The sequence below is a fragment of the Narcine bancroftii genome, chromosome 5, assembly GCF_036971445.1.
Source record: "Narcine bancroftii isolate sNarBan1 chromosome 5, sNarBan1.hap1, whole genome shotgun sequence".
Lineage (NCBI taxonomy): Eukaryota > Metazoa > Chordata > Chondrichthyes > Torpediniformes > Narcinidae > Narcine > Narcine bancroftii.
The window spans coordinates 69,761,528-69,786,579 of NC_091473.1; the positions used below are offsets into that span (position 1 = coordinate 69,761,528).

General features: G+C 39.2%; 1 protein-coding gene across 2 annotated transcripts in view; it reads right to left on the reverse strand.

Moving 5' to 3' along the window:
* Nucleotides 1-7,654: 7,654 nt before the first annotated feature.
* Nucleotides 7,655-25,052, reverse strand: part of uck2a (uridine-cytidine kinase 2a) — a 42,360-nt gene continuing 24,962 nt past the window's right edge. The window contains exons 4-8 of one of the 2 annotated variants that reach the window (XR_011357619.1): nt 24,166-24,308; nt 19,932-20,029; nt 13,744-13,874; nt 12,905-12,953; nt 9,491-9,531 (exon numbers count right to left, since the gene is read on the reverse strand). Coding sequence is in view for 1 of the 2 variants with exons in the window: in XM_069937771.1 (XP_069793872.1) it covers nt 9,395-9,531; nt 12,905-12,953; nt 19,932-20,029; nt 24,166-24,308 (427 nt within the window). In the remaining variant the exon portion in view is untranslated. Of the gene's footprint in view, nt 9,532-12,904; nt 12,954-13,743; nt 13,875-19,931; nt 20,030-24,165; nt 24,309-25,052 lie in introns of both variants that reach the window. The other variant, XM_069937771.1, reaches the window with a different exon arrangement.

The following is a 25,052-nucleotide window of genomic DNA, read 5'->3' on the forward strand; positions in this document are numbered from 1 at the left end:
CCTCTACCCTAAGACTTGAAATGCTTTTATACCACCTGGAAGCTCCCGGGCTCAGCAATTATTACATTAAAACAACACTGGGCATCAATTATTCCTTTGCAATCAGAGACAGTTATCTTCTCATACTTCCTTTTTCACCATATGGTTGTTGCTAGTAAGGCCAGCATTCATTGCCTACCACTAATGACTCTTGAAGAAGAGGTGGTCCATTGCCTTGAACTTCTGCTCTCTTTCCAGAGAGGGGGCTATTGCAGTGGTGTTGGGTGGAGGGATGCTGATGGAGGTGTTCAAGAATTCAACCAAGCAATGATAAAGAAATAGTGACATGCTTCCATGTCAAATGATGTGCAACTTGTGATGGGGTTGAAAGTTCTGGTGAAGTTTCAATGAACCGGCTACCCTTGGTGGTGGATCTCACAATTTCAGAAGTCCTTTTGGAGTTGACCAGGTAACTGTCTGTTTTCAGAGAGCACCAAGATAAAAATAAAAATTGAGGATAAAGGCATGGGATGTCTTGGATGGTATTGAGCTTTTTGAGTGCTGTTGGCGCTGCATTCATGCTGCTAGGTGGCATATATTCAACTACTCTTCTGCTCTGTGCTTTGTAAATGGTGGAAAGGCTGTGGAGTGTCAAGAGACATGTCACTAACTGCAGGATATCCGGCCACTGATTTGCACTTAAATAGCTGATCCAGTTGAGTTTCTGGTCATTGGTGACTTAGTCCACCCCAGGATGTTCATAGTGAATGACGTGGCCACAGAAATATCAACGGCAGATTGTCAAACTATTGCTTGTTGGAGACAATTATTACTTGGCACGCACATGATGCACGTTGTCTAGCTTTTGCTGCACGCTGGCATGCACTGCTGCAGTTGCGAATGACTTCGCAAATGAAATTAAACATTGTGCATTCATCAGTGAACTTCCCCACTTCTGACCAGGTGATGGAAGAGAGAAGGAAGGTCACTGAGGAAATAGCTGTAAATGATTAGATCTGGGACACTACCAGTACAGGTAATCTGGGCGAAATGCCCCGTTATAGTATGTTAAGTTTGCGATGCTCTTGTTGTTAATAGGCAACGCACTGCCATCTGCTGGTCTGTCCAATTATTTCCCTGATACAGCATCCATACCATACTGAACAAGAGCTTTCCTAATCCTTATCTGCATTCTGTCCCAAGGTATTATGTTTTTAAAAGGAAGCAACTTACCTCTAAATTTTGGGAAAACAAGCCTTCCATTCCTGTCACATTCACTTCTTTAGGTGGTCCTGAGGCAGAGCCTGGTATCTACGTACCTGGGCTCACAAACCTGGCCTTCACTGGGCAATCTCTGACAATGCTGAAATCGACAAATACATCACTAAGGCCGCCTCTGTGATGTCCAAACTAAGCAAAAAATTGTGGAGCAACAAACACCTCACAGTGAACACTACACCCAAGGTGGATCAGGCATGTGTCCTTTGCGCCCTGCTTTAAGACAGCGCGTCATGGACAACGCATGCCAGGCAGGAGAACCAGTTTGAGAGCTTCAATCACCGATGCCTTTGACACTTGATACATCCTGGACATATCCTGGCAGGACAGACTCACCAACACCAAGTTTCTCAATAAAACCAGTTCTCCCAGCATGCATCGACGACTTCAGTGGCTTGGCCATGAACACCATATGGAGGATGGTTGCATCCCAAAAGATCTGCTGTATGGTTGTCTGACTGAAGGATCTCGACCCACCAGCTGGCTGCAGCTGTGGTTCAAAGATGTCTGCAAGTGTGATCTGAAACTCACTCACATTGATGTGTTCATCTGGGAGCCCCTTGCTGATGACTGTGGCCACTGGAGAAGCGCTGACAGAAAGGGTGTGAAGCGCAGTGAGGAAAAGTGGACATGCCAGCCAGACAAGAGGACACAAAGGAAGCAGAGACAGAGCCAGTCGACCACAACCCATCGTTCCAACTTCATCTGCAGTAAGTGTGGCAGAGACTATCATGCCAGCGTGGGCCTTATAAGCCATTCCAGATGCTGGTCTAAAACCAGCTGACTATCCATGGTGCTACCATTGTCTTTCGAGACGGAAGAATGCCTACTACTATCTGTGAAAACTGATGCGATATTTTCAGACCATGTTGCCAAAGGACATGATGTAGATAAAAACTGCCTGACCCTGAACCTGACTATTTGAAACCCAAAATAATGTGTGGGTCAATAGGCACAGAATGTTAAATCTGTTTGTCTACCTCGGTAACATTTGCCTGATAACGCCCAACTGTTTCTGCAATCTTCATCCAAGTCTTTATTAAGTCCAGTTTACATAGACCAGTGCAGTTTTGGCCAGCCTTCCTCTTTCTACCCTCTAAGATTTGCCACATCCATTTGTTCATCATCATTTACTCACATACCTGCATTGACTCCAATGAAACAACATCTAAGGAAGGATGCACTGGTGTTGGGGAGGGTCCATAGGAGGTTTATAAAAGTATTCCTGGTGATGATTGATGGCTCTGGGCCTGTGCTTGCTGGAGTTGAGATGAGAAAGGGTTTCATTGAAACCTATCAAGCATTGAAAGGGCTGAATAGTGCGGATGTGGTGAATATGTTTCCAGCAGTGGGAGAGTCTAGAGCCAGGGGGCACAGCCTCAGAATAAAAGAACAGAAATGATAATTTTTTTTTCTCAGAGTGGTGAATCTGTCGATTTGTTGCAACAGATGGCAGTGGAGGTCAAATCATTGCGTATTTGTAAAGTGGAGGTTGCTAGATTGCCAGAATTCTAAAGCCTCCGATAGGTTAGAGCACTGGTCTTGTAAATTAGGGATTGCAAGTCCATTCCTCACTGGGGCCTCATTTCTGTGAGGGGCAATTGACAATGTGGCGACTGTCTGTCTTCTTTTCGGTAGACAAAGTCAAAGAAATTTATGTATGTTATATTCTATATGTAGTATTATGTGACCATAATGGAATCTTTACCTAAATACTTCTTTACAAACTGTTATCTGGCCATCCTGTTTCTGTGGCTAACTAATGGTTTGCATCTTGCAGTGTAGCTACTGTATTTCTGCTCATGAAGTCTTCTGTGGACAATAGCCTCCTGAAGCGTTTATGATCTGCCGAACAGGTGTTTGGGGCGTTTTCTTCATTATGATGAGAATTCTTCTGTCATCAGCTGTGGAGGTCTTCCTTGGAATACCAGTCCCTTTGTGATTACTGAGTTCACCAATATGTTCTTTCTTTTTAATGTTGTTCCAGACAGTTAATTTTGGTAATCCTAAAGTTTGGGTCATGTCTCTTACTGTTTTATTCTTGTTTCTCAGCCTCATAATGGATTCTTTGATTTTTATTGGCACAATTCTGGTCCTCATGGTGAAAAATGGTAAGCGCAGACTCCAAAGGTGATCAAAAGCTTAGAAGCAAGCCTAGCTCTTATACCTGCACCAATTAAGCAATTAAACATACCTGAATAATGACAAACACCTGTGAAACTAAACATCCCAAACATTATGGTGCTCTGAATTGAGGGGAACTATGTATATAAAGTGCTGTAATTTTGACTTGGTCAAACCAAAATGTATACAAAATAAACTTGAATAAACTCTGGAATGTGCACTTTAATTACATGTGAATTATTTGATCACAAATTTAAAATAGTGGAACCCAGGTATTAGTAAAGGGTGTCAACGTTTATGGGATGAAGGCAATAAAATAGGGTTGTCGAAAAATGCATCAGCCGTGAGTTAACTGGCAGACCAGACTCAATAGTCCAAATAGTCTAATTCTGCTCCTACATCTTAGTCTCATCTTGACATTAAAATTCTGATCGTTTTCAAATGAACCCCTGGCCTTCTCTTTAGTCTCTTTGATTTCTGCGCTTATCCAACTTGAGTTTCTTGATGATTTCAAAATTTAATTGCTCCACCATTGACAGCAGTGTTTTAGGCTGCCAGAACTCTTCCTCCCATGAACCTTTCTGGCTCTTCACTGATCCTTCCTCCACTCAGACACTCCTAGAAACCAACCTCAATGATCCCAGAGTCCCTTTGTGACTTGACAACATATTTTCAATGGTAATGCTTCTGTGCAATGATTTGAAATGTTTGTCCCCATTTAAGGCTTGAACATCTGTACACCCCCTTTTTTCACCCAGCAGAAAAATTATTAGTGAAGCATTCAAAGATGATTGTCATGCAGTGTGCCTTGGGGCTGGAATGATTGACCTTAATCAACCACAACTATCTTCCATGGTGGAAGCCATAACTGCATTTGCTATCCATTGATTTGTCCTACCTTGATGCTCAGGTAGTTGTGCACTCTTGATGTCATAGCTTCCTTAATATGGATACCCCTGCTCCTAATTCATATGTCTGCAGACATTAGGTGAACATAAAGGTTTCCCTTGATGCTTATGGGGGTTTAAAACAAATGAGACATGACTGCACATCCATTGAAGCCATGTGCAGAATTCTATGGCAAGTTCAAAAGGAACAGTAAAAAGTGTAGATTAAAATGAGAAGCCAAATAATTGTGTCAGAGATGGTCTGAACTGCTTTTCAATAACAGGACTCAGTAGTCTGGACTTGGACATCAAGAAGTGGGGGTTTCCCACAAACCAGCACAGGATCAGATGGGATGTAGTTGGTAAATACCTTCTGTGACAGCTGGCAGTATGTAGTTCTCCCAGAGAGAATCCCAATAGTTCGGCACACAGGAACCACCATCACATTTCTGTCTGTGTTGAAGTAATTCAGGATTAGAATTAGAATTTATTGACTTGAACAAGTCACAAAATTTGTTCACCTGAAATGAAAGCAGGGGAAATTTGACATCAATCGGAACCAATGCCAGGGTCCCTCAACACTCCCCATGCTCTTCTCTAAAGCTTGTCTGCAGAAGCTCTGAAATCATAATTATGGGATGGGGAAGTCCACAGCAGCTGTATGGATGCAACCAATTGAGGAGAGTAAAACTGAACGATTATGGGTTATTGCTAAAATCAGCCCAGCTCGCACAAAATAATATAGAACTGGCATTCTCAACTTTTTTTTTTGGCTATTGTCTCCTTAGGACTAAGTTTATGGGCCTGCTTCCCTGTGAAGCGGTCAGGTTTTGGTTTCTTCCATACTTCTCTCCTACGAACTACATAAAAAAATATTTGTTACACAAGGTGAAAAGAAAACAAAGCTTTTGTGGCTATGTTGTGGCTGATGCAGAGCATTAAAATAATCCAATAGAAGGTGAGGAAATTTGGGTTTGACAAATCAAGTTCATTGCCATTCTTTTTTCCACTTCCTCAATACACAGCAATGCTTCTGCTGATCCTATTCATTTCAGTGCACCAGATTAGGGATTCAGATTTTTCTGGAATGCTTCTATATCAGTGTTTTGAAGATCACCAGCAACACATGCATTTATATCAATCATCCATAATATAAAGAACCTGAAGGTGCAGGAGAGAGGGTTGATCTGGCTTTGAGAGCAAATGGAAGTGCTTTTGTACAAAAGATAAATGAGATAAGAGCTCATATTATTTTCATTCACTCTCAGATTGGAAGGATGCATTCTTGTACTTGCAACATAGTGAACGGTTCAGTCAGGCAGCAGCAAGCTGGACTTGAGTTAAATTCAATCTGCAGGAAGTACTCAGCGAGTCACATAGCATCAGGGAGATTAAAAATGGTCGACGCTTTGGCTTGGAGCCATTCTTCGAGGCTGGGAATGTGAATGGAAACTCACATAGAGGATACAGTGAGAGGAACAGGGCAGGGGCCCAGGTGGACCAGGGAGAGGTAAAGCATTGTAGATTAAACAGACGAAGTTAAATTCTTATTTGCTGCAGCTGAACAGGTACTTTGTAAACTAACTACAACAGTATACTTAATTTAATTAAAAATAAACAATAAATACAAAAAATAGATCATATTAAAAAAAAATAACTGCAGATAACCCTTTTGTGCTGTTAGATCAGTCCCTAATTCACATGACAAGTTGGGGAGGGAGGGAGGTGGCGTTCAAGAGCTGGGTAGTTATTGTGAATAAACAGCTCTTGAACCAAGAGGCTGGTCTTCAAACTTCTTCCCTAAAGGAGCAAAGTGAAAAGGTTGTGACCAGGGTGATGAGAGTCTTTTATGATGTTGGCTATCTTCTTGAAACTGTGCCTCAGAGATGCCCTGCAACTAGGATGGCCTTTGCGAGCAGTGTAGATGCTCTGCAAAATGGTCTCACTGACGTACAGGGAGCAAATCATGAGCACTGAAAGCTGTAGAGATGGTTGGGGGAAAATCATGTCAATCATCTTATTCAGCCTCATCTGAAAGGGCTGTTAGTTCCTGGATGGTAGAGAAGGAGGTGTTGCACCTCCTGCAGATCTGAGAGAATGCCACATGGATAAAATTGGGATGTGTGGGGCTGACAGGAATCAATGCCCAGATTGAACTGGTGAAGCAGTTCAAAGAGCTGAATGGACTGCTTTAGTTTCAGCAGTACATCTTTAGTTTTCTGTAAAGATGACAAATACACATTAAGTTACTAATTGTGATCATGCCAGAAAGTTATCTCATTCCATTATGCTTGGACCTATCTCAACTGAAAGATCACTTTAAAAAAATCTTTTCAGGAGTTGCTCATTTACTGGAAGATGGGTCTCTCATCAAATTCCCCGTCAATAGTAACATTCTGGACAGAGCCACCTGGAAATATCATGAACTAACCAAATCTTGAACATTTATGAGCCATTTTACATTTGTTGCAATGTTAAATTTACAAAACATCATGAACTGTTTATATCAATTTGAAGGTTTCATTTATGAAGATGCCGTGCTTATTAATTGCTTTTAATACACACACAAATGCTTGGAGCTGAAATTACCAGTAGAAGCCTGCATGCAGTGTGAAGCAAATGAGAGCTCAGATTTGTAACTTATCTTTACAGATTGATGGAAACACAAATGAGATTTTCTTAAATCTGCAAATCTTTCCACCTGCCTGAAGTTCCCATAGGATTGTCACCTTTGACCTTAAAGTGATTGCATATTCAGAGATTAAAATGTGCAGAGAAAAAAATAAATTATCTCATATAATGAAAAGGTCTTGAACCCATTTCTTGTAAGGTTAAATCAACACAAATGACTTCTTGCTTCACTCAATCGCGTCATTTTATATTCCAGTAGCAATTCATTAACATAGCACCTGGGACCTCTCCATCCTTAAGTTTATAGATTAAACTGCTCTGTAATCCTATTCCTGCAAAATGATTTTACTAAATGGATAAAAATCCATGAGATTAATCATTTTACAAAAGTGTAACTATTCCAAGTAATCAACTGAAGGCATTATTTCAACTTGTCTACTAGAGTTTCTAGAGATTTGTGTTTGGTATAACAATAGGACAAACAATGCCATATGAAGGTTTGTTTTCTTGCAGATAGCTTCTGTACATTCACAACCCTGTTCAGTCATGATTGCATGGATATGCATGCAATATCATTAGTACATTTTCCAAAGCTTAATTTGACAAAGCAAGAATCCAAACCAATTGCTGATACTGACACTCAAGGACATGCATAACACTTGTTTTTTTTTAAATTAATAACATTTTGAAACCACCTTCTTATTGAAATGAGAATTTGAAGTCAATTTGTGCAAGTAAAAAAAAATTCAAACCCCTTCTCCATAGAAAATTCATATTTTATTCAGATTGAGTGAGTTATCCCTTTAGTTCTCAATTCTGTGGTTGTAGACTACACTTTTACACAATTTCATTGTATTGTATCGTAAAGAAAGAAAATTCAACTAGTTCATTAGAAAGTTCACTGCACCATTACAAAGGACCACTTCTCTTCCAGTGTACTGTGCTAGCCAGAAGATGCACATCATTTGTACTGGTTCTTCATAATGATTAGACCATTTAGCCATCATTTGTCACATTTTCTGCAGACAGCCATTGTTCCTTTTTCAAACTTTGGCAGATCTAGTGTTTAATTCCAACTGAAATTCCTCCACTCCCAAAAAAAGTGAAAAAAGCACCAAAATTTGACAAAAGAGGTTAAATACAAATAACATCGTATGCAATATATTGAAACAGCAACTCTGCAAAAAAAAACTTTAATCTGGAACATGTTACAATAGCTTAAAAAAAAATCACAGCAAGATATGCATGGCAGTTTTTAAACGATAAATATATTGTGCAGCAGTCCAATTAAACGATCTATTCATCAACTTTGAACATGATACTCATTAAGAATGAAAAGACAATATTAAACACTAAACAAAATAAGCAAATTATGATGCAGGCCTTTCAATTAATTTATAAAAAAATAGTATTATTGAAGAAAAATTGCAACTTTTGAACAGAAGAATATGCTCAGCAGTGAGCACATTTAGTGGACAAAAAGGAAAAAAAAGTTCAACAGGAAAACAAGAAATTTAGTTCCAGTTCCTTTATTTGGTACTTTTGAAAGAATTCACTTCTTCCCAGTTCCAAATGAATCTTTCCATCTGAAACAGTGTCACCTTTGGACAAAAAGCAGTTTAAATTTAAAAAAAAATGCAAACCTTGAAGAGTAAGGCAAGTGGGAAAAGTTTTAAATGGTTAAAAGAAATATTACCATGAAATTTAACAAAATTCCTGAAACTTCTTTTAAATAAAAAAATGTTACAAAGGTATAAATATGGCCTGACAAGTTGGAGGGAGAAGGTGAAGGAACTATGGGACATACCCCCACAAGTGTTGTTCTAGTCTAACAATTTACTATTTTGCATTTAGTACCATTTTCTCCCCACTTATTTCCCATTCATGCAAGAACAACATGTAAACATCATGGGGATAGGGAGATTATTGTGCCCAATCCCCATCTTTATTCAGACATTTATAATTTATGTAAAAAAAAAATCCCACTGGAATATCAGGTTAGAAGATAAAGCCATTCAGTGCAATGAAATATGGTAATGTTTAAATATTGCTGCTCAGGCATTAATACCTAGCATTATTTGTAACATTAAAAAAGACCCAAGTTATTTCTTGAAAATTGTTCCCAGTATATTTCTTAAATGAAAGGTAACCTACAAATAACACAAGATTTGTCTTACGATACACATTTACAACTAAACACAAACATATTCCTTTGTTGGATTACATTTCTTTGATAAAAGAAAGTTGCTTGAGACAAACATTTAAGAACTTAAACCGTCAAAAAGACAGGTTGTCACTTTTAAAGTTATGCAACAAAGAAACAAACAACAGAAATCAGCAAAATTAAATATTTCAGGAAGAATTCTGTTTGGGGCCAAAAGTGAATTTTGCATTGAACAATGTTTTAAGACCTTGGCAGCTTTCCCTTTCCAAGAGAGCAAATAATAAAGTCAATGATAAACTTCATTGCAGGATTTCCTCTCTTCAGCCTACAGTCAGTGTGGTCTAGTATTGGAATCTGATGTTTCTCTTTTGCATGACGAACTGTAGCCATTCAAACATCCATTTTGACGCTTGCTCAGTCCACCATTGAGAAGGTCTTGGATGTGCTGTACTATCAAATTAATAGCAACTGGTGGGAAAAAGAGGGACAACAATTGTTTAAGCAGACTGGAATACATGTATCAAGTAGCCTTTGAAGATAAATGCTTGTGCCAGCACTTGCCAGTCCCACAAATTAAATAGCCCAGGGTTGGCCAAATTTGCTCAACACAAGATCTACATATGATAAACTTCAGATGTCTGAGAGCCGCAAGACATTAAAATATATATGCGTTTCTACTCTTGCATGCATATTTTGCATCAAAAAAATTCAAATATTAAGTAATACATGTACATGATAATATTTATACATGCCAGTTAGGTCTTAAAATGCTCATTTGTATTAGTTTCAATCATCAAAAAGTACACATATACATACCAAATATTTTCAAAAACCTGAATTTCTGTGAAAATCTCTGTCCAAGGAAGCAGTATAGGCTGCCTCATTAAATATATTTAAGATACAGCAAAATAGATTTTTTGCATTGTTGTGGAATTAGCAGTTATGGGGAAAGGCTGGGTTGGGTCCACACCCAGATCAGCTGTGATATCATTGAATATGGGAGCAGAGCACATGATGCGGGAAGCTTCTTGTAAAGTTGCTTTTTGCAGCAGGGCAAGGCCAAGGGGCCCACAGCCCTGGTCCTTGCTGTCCCACCTTCCGGCAGGATGGTAATGGCTGGGGGTGGGGAAAAAGCAGCTGCTGGGAGCAGAGTCTGGGGTATGGAGCATCTAACATCTGTGCTGCCAGGTGCTGACTCACCATCCAATGGAGCAAGGGGTTGCCCATGGCCACTGACAGGACCTTCACTGCTGTTGCCAACACTGTCCTAGCTTGGTGCCTGGATATAGTCCTCATTTTGGACCCCCTCCAGCCTATCAGTCATCTTTCTTCCCCCCAATGCTCCCAGCCAGAGTGCCTGGACAGACACCCCACCTCTGGTGCAGGCCAGGCCTCAATGGAGCTCTCCTGGGTCAGCCTCAGTTTCCCGACCTGCAGAGGACCCTCAGCTTTGCTCGACCCTCCTATCGCACACCCCATGTTGGCAGCACTCTGCTTTGATGTGGCCCAGACCGTACGAGGAGAACCCAACTTTGGCATGCGCTGCTTTGCTCCTCTGCAGGGACCATTCCTCCAGTGACCACTCGTTCTTCCCTTTCCTCATTAAGCAGCCCAGGTTATGATTGTCCCAGAACTCCCTGGTCTGCCTGCAAAGATTTAAAGTGTCCCTGAGCAGCTTCAGGAGTGCTAGTTTCTCCTCCAGCCAACATGTCGAAGAGCCGCATGAGACTCGAGAGCCGCAATTTGGTCATTCCTGAAATTGACAGCATTTTGTTCACTCTTTAATGGAATCAAGAGCAAGTTGTGGATCTAGCAATACATTTTTTTTAAAAAAGCAGCAAAGTTCATTTTCTAAAAACAGATACAATGTCTTCAAAGTTTGGGTGGCACAGTTTACGCAATGCCTTTACAGCGCCAGCAATTGAGACCTGGGTTCAAAGACCGTGCTGTCTGTACAGAGTTTGTACGTTCTCCCTGTGTCTGCGTGGGTTTTCCCTGGGGGCTCCAGTTTCCTCCCACCGTTCGAAATGAACTGGGGGTATTGGTTAATTGGGTGTAAATTGGGCCACATGAACTCATGGGCCGAAATGGCCTGTTACAGTGCTGTAGGTGTACATTAAAAATTTGTTAACTTCAGCCAATGAGAACAGAAAAATCACTGAATATTGTGTTTAAAGAAGGATAGAGTTTTAAACGCATGTTCTTGGTGGACACCAAGTTGTTTCCCTAACTCTAATTCACAATTTGGAAGGAACCATAATTGGACCATTGGCACAAATTTTACCTTCAGATTTTTAAAAATTGATTAGCTACAGATCTTGTTCAATTTCAGTTTCCACCATTGACAAAGTGGCATTCATTTCAGTTGTATTTCAGACATGAACTTCAGGAAATCCTTCTAGTTCATTCATTTTTAATAACTGGGCATTTGGTTTGCCAGGAAATCACAGCAATGGATTCCATTTGTGAGAACATAAGTGAATTCAGAAAAAAATATTGCACAGTATTCAAAAATTTCAATTTTGTATAACAAAAGCAGAAACTGGAAACAAATTTGCAGCATACACTGAAAAATGTTGGTGCAAGTAGATTAGATGTCAAAAATTGTACAAGTACTTTCTGAATTACAACCATTGTAAAACCATTTCATCAATTTAACACTTCTAAACCTATTCTTCCCTTAATGTGGAACATATTTCTAACTTCAGGATAATTCCACAACTCATCTCTGTATAAAATAAATGATATCCTTCTGTGGTAGGACAACCAGGTCCTTCAGTTCTCTGATCACATCTCACTAGATCTACTTAAATGCATTCAAAATGGAGATGCAAGCCAGGTCTACTAGATATCCAATACATAATTTTATCTCATAACCATACGTCACTGATTTTAAAATAAGAAATTAGTTGAAGCATCAAAAAAAAAAAAAAAACCCCAAAGTTATTTGTTGGAAGCAATTACAACCATTACCACATTCAGCGAAGTGAAACAGTCCTGGGTCATTGGAATGATGGACTCAACCAACCAGTAAAGGCCAGTGAAGTGTTGTTTTAAACTTTTGGCACATACTGGATTTCTCTATCTTAAAGACCTTGGCATCTGGAAGAACTGCACCTATAACACAATCCATTGCCCTCTGCACATGCAATTTGACAGTGGTGGTCAGGATCAAGATCAATTGACAACTTTGTCAACAATGTGAATGACAGAGAAGTCAGAATAGTTGGAGAAAGAGACAAAGAATAGTTCAAGTAGAAATTAAATGAGACACATTCAAGGGAGAAGTAAAAATTAACATGAAACAAAGGTTATCCCACAAAACAGAAAATATTCATCCAGTACTTGTACCAGCTTCAAATAATATGCTTGATTTTGCAAATTGACTGGGATTCATGAAACTGCAAAAATAGCATTAATTGAACATTTGACATTGTAAACACCAGCAATATCATTTCAGGGCACTGGCTATAGATCATTCATTGCAGTTGCACTAGAGAGATGTCAGAGGTACAAAATAGTTCTTTAACATTAAAAAATGCACTGGATGACCCAGTTACCAATCTGGAGAAATAGTTGAATACAATCGCAAGAATGTGGGAATGAGACATCCTTCAATTGTTCCAATATCCTTAGAATTGTCCAAGACTTCAACAAAAGAGTGACTAAACAGGTCAGATGTTTGAGGAGAGTCTCCTCTGCAGTCCAGGTCCTAAGCCAATGCAGATGTACATCAGAGAAACAAGATACTGCATTTTAGCTAATCCCTTTCAATTGCTATCAATAAGCCATAGCAGGGAGGTAGAGGAGTTATTGAAATATTAAAAGAGAAAGTTCATACCCAAATTTTCTGCTCCCCTTGGAATGATGACATCTGCATACTTTTTGGTCTGTTTTGAAGAAAAGTAAATATTTGGTGCATCAGACATATGACAACTCTAACATGCACAATAACAGATGAAGCAACCAGGAATCAATCAAAGCCATTGTCACCAACCCAAGACTATACATGAGAAACTGGTAAAATAGATATGGAGATTTACACATATGCTCTCACATAATTTCCTAATGAAGGAATTTATCAAATGGTACAATATGCTGTTTGCTATTCTATTTCCATAGTATATTTTTAAATTGCAACTTACTGTGACTACACATGGGAAAGCACAATGTAAAATAATGTAACACACAGAGGCACCACGAGCCTGGTGCCACTATAAGATGAGAAAGAGAAGCAAAAGAAAGAATCCTGTCAGAGACAAAGCACCAGTGGATCCCACTGTTTTTTTTTTGATGGCGCTGCCTTCTGTGCTTATGTAGCCCCAGTTATACCCAACTTTGTGTCCAGTCCAGCGGCGAACTGGAGCCTAAGGCCCACACCCTGCTTCCAGGCCTCCAATGCAATTAGGAAGTTGTTAGCACCAGGGACACTTTAGGATCTTTCTCAGCATTGGCATGCTCACAAATATTACCAGAATTATGTTTCAACATTTTGTCACCAGTACAAAGATCTTCTCAAAGTCTAACTATAAACCACATCCCCTAGTTTTCCCCATTTTGAGGGTCTCAAAATTACTGGCAAATTGGTCGCACTTTTTCCTTTCATAAATTAGTACTGATTCCTCCCGACCCCATTCTCTACCCCCCCCCAAAAACAATAGATTTGAGGAATTTCCCTACTTTTAATGGCAGACAAACAAGTCCAGCTTTCTCTCTCCCTCCTTTCTGAAGTGTGTTACATGGGCCACCATCCAAACTCTGTCACTTTCCCAAATTCCAGAACATTTTCCAATCATTTCAATAGCCATCTCCTTCAAAACGATAGAACATAGGCCATTAGGTCACATCTAAATCTGTAAGGGAACTACAAACTTTGTTAATCTTTTTCTATTTTACACATCCAAAGACACTCTTACGATCTGTTTATATTTTTGTCTTTACTCAGTCTTATGCTCTACCTCACTTACTTAGTGCCTTGGTTCTCCTTCACTGAATTCTGTGGCTATTTTGACTTTTCTTTTGATTCAATATCTTATTAATTTGTCTTCACAGCCAAGGCTGAACCAATTATTTTATTTGCCCATAAAAAGTTTTTTTTTTAATTAAACAAAACATGCAAGCTATCTATTAATTATCTAAAGCTTAGTTTTCAGTGGTTCTCAACCTTTTTCTTTCCACTCACATACCATTTTAAACAATCCCTATGCCATAGGTGATCTGTGATTAGTAAGGGATTGCTTAAGTTGGGATGTGAGTGGGAAGGGAAGGTTGAGAACCACTGCTCTAGACCCAATTGTTACTGAAATATTTTGCTTGAGAAAAATTGATATTGGCCCATTTCCTTTGGACATAACGAGTCAATTAGGTACGATTAAAAGTGGTTTTCAAATGTTTTCTTTCCACCCACATACCACCTTAATCCCTTACTAACTTCAGATTGACCCAATCTTTCATAAAATTCTATATCATAATCACTCTTCCCTAAATGACTCAATTTTCAGATCAATCATTGCACTATAAAATACTCTCCTCGTCAGTTTCTCAATACTGTACAACATTCTGCACAATTATATTTTATGTATGCCTGAACCCATCCAGCAGATTATTATGCTAAATTTAGTTTCCATGGTCTCTACATAGACTAAACTCCCTAAGGTTATTGTTTTACCCTTGTTACATGCATCTTTAATTTCTTATTTATACTATGCCCTACATTATTTTAGTTTCAAGGTCTAGATTCTGTTCAAATTCCTGGGTGGCATCATCTCTGAGGATCTGTTCTGGAGCCTCCACGCTGATGCAATCACAAAGATGGTTTACCAGCGGCTATACTTTGTGAGGTGTCTGAGGATATTATGAAAACTCTCAAAACTTCTACAGATGCACCATGGAGAGCATTCTGGCTGGTTGCACCACTGCCTGGAATGGAGACGCCAACTCTCACGACAAGAATAAACTCAAGGATTAAGTCAGCCCGTGACATCACAGGCACAAGACTTCACTCCATCGAGGATATCTATGTGAGGCGGTGTCTTAATAAAGCAGCCTCTACCCTCAAAGAGGCCCACCACCCAAGCCATGCCCTCTTCACTCTACTACCATCAGAAAAACGGTACAGGAGTCTAAAGACGAGCACTCAAAGGCACAAGGACAGCTTCTTCCCCGCTGCCATCAGATACCTGAATGATCAATGAACCAAAGACACTGATGTACTTTTTGTTCACTATAATTTTAAAAAATTCATAGCAATGTTGTAAAATGGTTATAATATGAATGTTTGCACCATGATACGCTGCCGTAAAACACCATATTTCACAATAAATTCTGCAAACTTATTGACCCACCCCTCCACCGATTTGTCCCTATCATTTAGAGAAACAAAAAAATCAGAGCATGGGTCCCAGAATGGATCCCTGCAGCACTCCGCTAATCACTGACCTCCAGGCAGAATATGTCTGATCTACTCCTACCCCCTGCTTTCTGCAGACAATCCAATTCCAAATCCACATAGCCTCACAACTTTCTAAACAAGTCTACCATGGTATTCTGGAATGGTACAACAATTACAATGCTATCTACAAATTCGTTGATGATGCCACAGTGGCATAAAAAAGGCAACAAGTCAGCATATAGGAGAGATATTGAAAACTTGGCTGAATAGTTCACCAACAATAACATTGCACTCAATGTCATCAAAACCAAGAGGCTGATTGTTGACTTCAGGAATTGAAAACCTGATGTGTACGATTCAGTGAGCATGGGGGGTGGGGGTGGGGGTGGGGAAGGGAAGGGTGGAAGAGAGAAAGAAATCAGAGGGTGAGCAAATTTAAGTTCTTGGGAGTCACGACCTTGGTGGATCTTCCTGGAGTCAACACACTAATGGCATCATGAAGAAAGGTTGAGAACCACTGCTCTAGACCCAATAGTTACTGAAATATTTTGCTTGAGAAAAATTGATATTGGCCCATTTCCTTTGGACATAACGAGTCAATTAGGTACGATTAAAAGTGGTTTTCAAATGTTTTCTTTCCACCCACATACCACCTTAATCCCTTACTAACTTCAGATTGACCCAACTCACCTTAAATCTTTCATAAAATTCTATATCATAATCACTCTTCCCTAAATGACTCAATTTTCAGATCAATCCATTGCACTAAGTTGAATGTTGACAGGATTTCAGGGTCTGAGTTACAGGGAAAGGTTGTGCAGACTGGGGCTTTTTTCTCTGGAGCATAGAAGATTGAGAGGGGACTTGATAGAGGTGTTTAAGATTTTAAAAGGGACAGACAGAGTAAATGTGGATAGGCTTTTTCAATTAAGAAGGGGAGATTCAAACTAGAGGACATGGTTTAAGATTGAAGGGGGAAAATTATAAGGGGAACATGAGGGGAAATTTCTTTACGCAGAGGGTGGTGGGGATGTGGAATGAGCTTCCAGCAGATGTGGTCGAGGCGGGATCATTGGTTACATTTAAGGAAAGACTGAATCATTACATGGATAGGAGGGGACTAGAGGGGTATGGACCAGGTGCTGGTCAGTGGGACTAGGAGGGTGGGGATTTGCTAAGGCATGGACTAGTAGGGCCGAACTGGCCTGTTCTGTGCTGTAAGTGGTTATATGACTGCGTGGAGGTTTGGTATGACATCAGAAATCCTGGCAAATTTCTACAGATGTGGAAAGTATGGTGACAGGCTGGATCATGGTCTGGTATGGAGACACCAATACCCTAGTGTAAAGCACCACAAAAGGCAGTGGACACAACCCAGGACATCACAGGCAAACCCCTTCCCAACACTGAGAACATCTTCAGGGAAGCAGCAACAATCATCAAGGGTCTACACATCCAGCACACACTCCCGCTATATAACCATCAGGAAAAACTTGTGCCACCAGGTACAGGAACATCTGCTACCCCTCCACCATCAGACTCCTCATCAACAAACTCAACCAGGGACTCATTTAAGGACTCTTGCATTTTTTTCCCTCTGTATTGCACAAGTGTTTACATTTGTTTCTTTGGTTACAAGCGTATATTGTACAGTTTTTTTTTGCCCTACCAATAAGTAGTAATTCTGCCTGTCCCACGGGAAAAGGAATTTTAGGGTTGTATATGATGTTACATATTTACTCACACAATAAATGTGAAATCTGTTTAATTCCCAAATTTGGCCATAACAGAAACATGATGCAAAGTGACCAAGAGAACAAACAACTTATCTTAAGAATAGGCACTGTTTGAGCCAATCAACATACTTTACACATGCTTCCCTTGAGTAAAAAAATCTACAGGTTACAATTTAAAGGCAAAAGCAAGTTTACATTTATGGAAATATTTCTGAAGTGGAAGATTTATTTTAAGAAAGGCAGAAAAGATTAACAGGTATGAGATTTTAAACTATTTAATACATGAAAATAAATGACAAATGAGAACAGTTCATACAATTCAAGATTAATACTGAAAAATTGCATGATGGTAGAACCGAGATGGTATAGCAGCTTATAGCTGAGAAGCATGAAGAAGTTGGCTTTTAATACTACATTTATAGGGCAGGATAACACAGTGTAAAGGGACTTTCATTTGTTTCGAATGAAAATAGTGAGGATTACTTCTGCAAAACAGTCTGTTCAAATCTATCCTATTGGAGCTATCAAAAGGGAACTGTATTTCAAAATATTGGTTATTTTAATTGAGCACATTACAATGATATGAGAAGCTGAATCAGCGCTATTCTGAATTTTAGGGTTTTTTGATCCAAGTTTAATAATGATGCAACAAAAAGGATTTTGAATTCTGAGGAAGCAAATTTAAACGTTAAGGAAGATCATGGTGATGAAATGAAAATACATTTCTCTGCCTCTCTCCCAGGAGAGGAGCCAGAGAACAAATGCTGATAGGTCAATTCCTCTCTGCAATAACACAAATGAATCAGCATTCACAGATAATGGCATCCTGAATCATCTCAGAATATATACAGTTGAACTGATATTTTTGTTAAAATGAAGGCACAAGATTTTTTTTAAAGTTCTTTACACAAGAGGTAATGAACCTTTGGGATTACCTTTATAAAAGGAGGCTTACTTATGGAGTACATTCATAATATGGATCTCCACGCTTTTGGACAGCAAGAGATTTATAGTGTGAGCATAGGGTTGGAGGTAAAAGATCAGCCATCATCTTAATGATTAGTGAAGCAAGCACTAATTGAATTGTATATTGTCACATGTACCAAGAGACAGAGAAAAGCCTACAGTTGTGCAAATATCCAGGCAAGTCAACCCACACTCAGGTACCATGATAATAAAACCAAAGCAGATGGAATGGTGTTACTCGAGCAAAGTGCATTTAAACAGTGCCAAGCTGTCATCTTTCACCAATGAGAAGTCCATTTAAGAGTCCAATAGCAGCAGGAAAGAAACTGTTCTTGAATCTGGAGCTTAATGTTTTTAATCTCATCCATCTTCTGTCCAAGAGAGGGAGGGAGAAGAAATTGTCACTGGGGTGAGATGGGTTATTTAACATTTCGGCTTCTTCCCAAGGCAGTCGCTGAATGGGCTGCTCTTGCTCCTATTACTTGAAAATATTAGTTGCCCAATTCAGATTGGTTTTCTTTTATCAAATCACCAGTTATATTGAATGCCAGTGCTTATTGTAAGTTGCAATATTTTGTTAGGAGTTTGATGACAAGTTTATGAAAACAGAGTCCAACTCACTTCCCATAGCATCATACAACACCTCATAATATTTCACTTGTGAATCTGCGGGGTCATCTACTGCATCTGGTGCTCCCGTTGTGGTCTCCTCTACATTGGAGAGACTGGACGCAGACTGGGAGATATATTTGTTGAGTACCTCGGCTCTGTCCTCTACAATAGTGTGGATCTTCCAGTGGCTACCCATTTCAATTCCCCATCCCATTCCCTTGTTGACAGATCTGTTCCTGGTCTAATGCACTGCCAGACTGAGACCACCCACAAATTGGATGTAAAACACCTCATCTTTGGATTGGGCACAATCCAACTGGATGGCATTAATAATAACTTCTCTGACATTTTAAACTCTACTCTTCCGCACCCCCCCCCCACCCCCAATTGTCTCTCCCTTCCTTGTCTCCTTGCACACCAATATGATAAATTCTTATGTTGTCCCTGATCATACTCATTTAACACTTTTTATTGGTCTGGATTCCTCCCCCAGCCAGCATTGTCTGAATTCTGAGGTCTTCTGAGATTTCCTGCTTCTGGCTCATTCTGCTATTCCTCGAAGAGCTCAGGCCCAAAACATCAGCAATATATCTTTGCTTTTTATGGATGCTGAAAAAGACCAGCCGAGTTCCTCCAGCACTTTGGTATGTTTTTAAAATCATACATTACATATTCATTATCAATGTAAAATGGACTAATTACTCTCGTGCTCCAATGTCATGTAGATATTCCTATTAAAATCATTCTATCAACCACAATTTTCAGAGTTTGCAAGAGCAAATTTATGCCAAACAGCAATGTAACTACAGAAAGACTAATTTTGCTTGTAATGTCCTTAAAAACAAAGTAGTCTTTTCCCTGTATCTTGGTACATATACTTTCCACTACATCTTGTTTAGTCCCATTGATAGGAATATTGGAAATCATGCAACTTATCAAAATCTCTCAAATAAATTCTGGAAAGCTCAGTTATTTTGCACATTCATGGTGTTTCAGTGAAACAACGATCAACTGAATAGAGGTTGTGCTGGCAGCAGCAGGGCTCCAGGATGTTGTAACATGGTAGAATTTAGTATTCTCAGTATGAGCATTCTTGAGTACTCTCTAAACCAATCTACTCTTTCCCCCACCATCCCAACCCCACAATATTACAGTCTACTTACAGGGAGGCAGAATTCTTCAAAAGCTGGCTTGACAAATGTTATATACTGCGTTAAGATTTGTTCCAAGTCCCGTTGCCTTTCACTGATGTCCCTCAATACTGAAACAACATAAGCCGTAAGTAATATAAAGCAAGAATTCAGAAAAAAGTAATACGATAAATTTCTTATATTTAATTTCTCATCCTCTTCAACTTTCCAAACAAAATACAAACCTTTAATGTAGTGCTAGCCTAGATTAAATGTACTTCCTTGGAAATGTTGCATGCACTTCCAGTAAAAATGAATAATTATATACTCAAAGCATATGGTTTATGCTGGTGCCAGTTATGGTAGTAAGAGCAAAAAAGCCCAATTAAAAAAGGACAATGATGGAATAACTAAAAAAAAACTTTAGAATGGAATATATTTTCATGCCTGGAGAAACAAGCACCCCTCCAAGATTAGGCTCCCATTTAAAACAAAAATCCAGAAAATATTAGAATAATAGAGAAAATAAGTAGTGTAAGCAACTCTCAAGTGATCTCTGAAAACATGAGAGCTTGTGTCTCAGTAAAACTGTGTTCATACTGAAAGTCCAACTCACATGCAACCTAAATGGATTTTAATGCCATTTGCAATTCCTTAAGGCTAGAATACATTGCTGCTTTATATCCCACTATGCTCTCTTCACTTACATCCTTCATTCTTTATTATGCTCACAGTAGTTTAGTCTGGTGTAGTCTTCCTATTCCTCATCTTTACAAAGCTCAAATGAGTCAACTCAAAGAGTAGATTTCAAAACCTTGTGAAGGGATGCAAACAAAAACTTGCTTAAGAAAATCAGGTCAGTCAGCATCAATAGGTAGAAATGGTCAGTCAACCTTCTGTCATGGCCCAAAACATTGACTGGTCATTTCTACCCATATGCTGTCTGACCTGTTCAGTTCTTCCAGAAATTCATTCTTTGCTCTAGTTTCCAGCATCTTGTAGCTTTGTGTTTCTCCTTGTAAAGGGGTGATGTTTTTTATTACCATGTTTGGCATCTAGAGTCCCAATAGGCAATAGTGTTGCCATACATGTCAACAGATGACACCTGCAAACAATTTCCTCTGAAAGAGTCAAAGCACAAATGGAATGTCCTTTCAGAAATAAATTACAATGATCACCTGTCCAATATGCTTGATCATGCAATCCCAAACTAAATTAGAGGAAACTGGCATATCATCAAGTAGCGTGGTTGAGAAAAATGTTAAATGTTTTCAAAATGAGAAAGTCATTTGGAGAAAAATGTTCATCACCAGATTTTTAATTTTTTTAATTAAAAAGTGTATCATTATGACGGCTATTTTCCCTCTCTTCCATGCATTTTCCCCATTACTTTTAACTCCAGCCTTCAATACCATTATTCCCTCAGTGCTGGTCAAGAAGCTACAAACTCTAGGCTTCTGTACCCCCTCTGCAACTGGATCCTTGACTTTCTCATCGGAAGACTGGTCGGTCAGTACAAATTGAAAGCAACTTCTCCTCACTGATTATCAACACAGGCGCACCCTAATGATTATACATCCATGACTATGTGGCCAGGCAAAATTCCAATGCCATCTACAGGTTTCCCGATGACACCAGCTGTCAACAGAATCACAAATGGCAATGAGGAAACTTACAGGAGATAGACCAGCTTGTTGAATGACAACAACCTTGCACTCAACATCAGCAAAACCAAGGAGATAATTGTAGACATCAGGTGAAAGTCAGGGGAACACAACCCAGTCCACATCAAGGGTTTAGTAGTGGAGAGGGTTAAGAACCTCAAATTCCTGGGTGTCAACATCTCACAGGATCTATTACAAAGGCGGCTTGCCAGTGGCTATACTTTGTGATATATCGGAGAAGATTTGGTATGACACTGAAGACTCGTAAACTTCTCGTACACTCTTGTACAGGTGCACCATGGAGAGCATTCTGGCTGGTTGCATCACTGCCTGGTATGGAGGCGCCAGCTCTCAGGACAAGAATGAACTCCAAAGGAGTTTATTCACAGGCACAAGGTTTCCTTTGAGGATAGAGGCTGCTTTTTTTTAATATAAATAAAGACACCGCCTCGGAGGACATCTACATTTAAAAAAAAAGCAGCCTCTATCCTCAAAGGATCCCACCACCCAGGCCACTCTGCTACCATCAGAAAAAAGGTACAGGAGCCTGAAGACGAGCACTCAATGGCACATAGACAACAAGTTCCCTGCTGCCATCAGATTCCTGAATAATCACAGATACTGCCTTGCTTTTCATGCACTATTATTTTGGTTTTTTTTAAAGTCATGTTGTTAAATGGTTATAATATGAATGTTTTCAATGTGACACCGCTGCAAAACAGTGGATAGCACGATTTGCTCAAAACAATAAATTCTGATTCTGAACATCCTCCAGCCCTCTGTATTGATTGTTTACTCATTAGTAGCAAGTTCAGTTAGTCCGATTTACCAAACAACTCATTTTTTTTAAAATATATAGATCCCTCAGGAAAACAACACTTATTTGATATCGACTCTTAATCATATTGAACAAGGTTCTTTATAATATAAATTATCTGCCTTGCCATGGTCCAGGTTGAATTAAATTTCTGCTAATGAGAACCAATGGGCACCAAGAGATCAGCATCTAGATTTTTTTTTTTTTTAAAGTGGCATCTTAATTTAAATCTCTGGACACACTCAAATCAACATAACTGACTATTTTAGATGGTTAATGAAAGGACCTCAATTCATCCCAAACTAATCACAAATGAGGTTGGGAGCAACAAACTTCCTTCCTAGAGAAATCCAAAACAAGGCGTGATTTCTAATGGGAAGAAGAATGTATGTACTGCTGGGCTTCAGGAATGCAGCATCAGCTTTCATTGTACCCAGAGACAAAAAATACTGTCGCAGTTGAATGAAATAGTGAAGCAACAAAATAATATTTCTCTCTAGAGGATAGTGAAGGTAGTTCAGTTGCAGTTCCCCACCCTCCCCACCATTTAACTAACAATACAAATGCTGCATGGTTTCATACCAAACATACTTTTTTTTAATTGGGCTTCATCATCCCATGTTTCCACTGTGTGATGTTAGTCCTTATCACCTATGGCCACACCAAGAAACAGGTCAAATGCTTGTTTGGAAACCATTACGTATTAGTCTTACCACAAGCAGCAAAATTATGTTATTCACAAAAGAATTTCAAAACAAACAATATTCATCTCAGGAAGATGACCAATTAAAAATACTTACTCAAAAACCAAAAAGAAATAATTTCTGTTATTTATCAGGTTGCTGGTGCTCAGGCAATTTAATTATCGGCGATAAGTTTGGTAATGACAAGAATACAAAAGACTACTTCATTGCATTAATCTTTCAATCCACAAACAAAATGATGCAACCAAACCTATTCTATGCAATTTTTTTTTAAATAAATCTATTTTCAGCTGATAAAATCAGAATCTCCAATATTTCAGGACATTTCACTAACAGTATTTAAACAATCTAATGGAAAAGTTTCTCAAAGAAGTATAACCACATACCACTTTCATAATTTTAATAGAAAGGCAGGGTCCCCTGTGGACAACAGTCTATAATCAGCACCTCCTATGTACTTTTGGGATCCTCGGGAAAATGAAAGTGAGCCATTTTATAACGTGTTTTTCCTGTGGTACTATGAGGCAAGATTCCACACATCAAGAAGTTGGAGCCTTTTTTTCCCAGGTGAAAGGCCTGCACCTCAGTCTCTGGCTTCACTTCATTGGAATGCTTCTGAATGTTCATCCAAGCATCAACAGCACAGGAGAATATTTGTATGTGCACAGTGAAAGATGATCAAGGGTACAAACTGAGTAGAGTGCAGGTAGTGTTCTTTTTCTCTCTTGCATTGGCTCATTAATCAAAAATAAATAAATAAATAAATAGATTTTTAAAAATTAAAAATTTTAAAAAATCAACTAAATAACCTGTCTACAATTTGTCCTGATGGCAAATCAGAGATCATATCAGGAATATCCTCTCAGTTTCATTGTCTTGTCCACATACTGGTGGCCATTAACTTTCTGTTTCTAAATGTGATTCCTGAAAGAAAAGACACCTTATTTTATATCGCTCTCAAATGTACCCCTCTTGCAAAGGGATTATCTTTAATCTATTTTTGGCAAAAGGAAAAAAAAAAATCACATTTATACAGTCAAAGACAAATCACCACATTATAATAGTTTCTACCTGCCCTGTACCTCTGCGTGACAATCTGGTGTCTGCGTCAGTGTCCACAAACAGTTTCATCTGAAACATGTCCCGGATATCTTGCAGGTAAAATGCCAAGATGCCTTCAAATAGCACCACATCTGCTGGATAGACAGTCACTGTCTCAGGCTTTCTAGAAAGGCAACAGAAATAAATAATAGGAACAAGTTCAAGATTATTGTCAAACAAGAATTCTGCAGATGGTGCAGTACACAAAAGTGCTGGAGAAACTCAGAAGGTTATGCAGCATCCATAGGTAGCAAAAGGCAGAGGATGTTTTGCGCCTGAGCTCTTCTTCAGATGTGCCAAAAATCAAGCAGATGCTGGAATTAATGAATGGAAGAGGGTGGAAGGAACACATACTAATAAGTAGGAGGGTGAAAAGAAAGGAGAGAAGTGATGGTGATGAGGGCTTAAAAAGAAATTCCATGTCATCTTTACAACTGCATTGAGACCTTGGGTGGAATATTCCAATAATTGATTAATCCAATGTGCATTTTAAATCTCTTGCCTCAACTCCCTTTCATTCCAATAGGGTAAAACTGGCTCACAGACCTTTGTTTCATGGTGAAACCAACTTCTTTGTTGGTTGCATGTGCAACAATAGACAAACTGCATTCAATTTCAATCACAGAACAGGATTGGTCTTTGACATAGAGGATAATGCTGATGCTGGAATGAGCAATCTACTGGTCACAGACTTGGGGCTCAGTTAACAGAGCATCTGTACTGTGACTGTAACGACTACCCTGAGCTACACCACAGTACTTCTCCTTGTACCCGCAGAAAGTGCAACACCTTCCTCACAACCATCAGGGACCTGAACAGCTCTTCCACGTGTGGCAAAGATTCACCTGCACTTCCTCTAACTTTATCT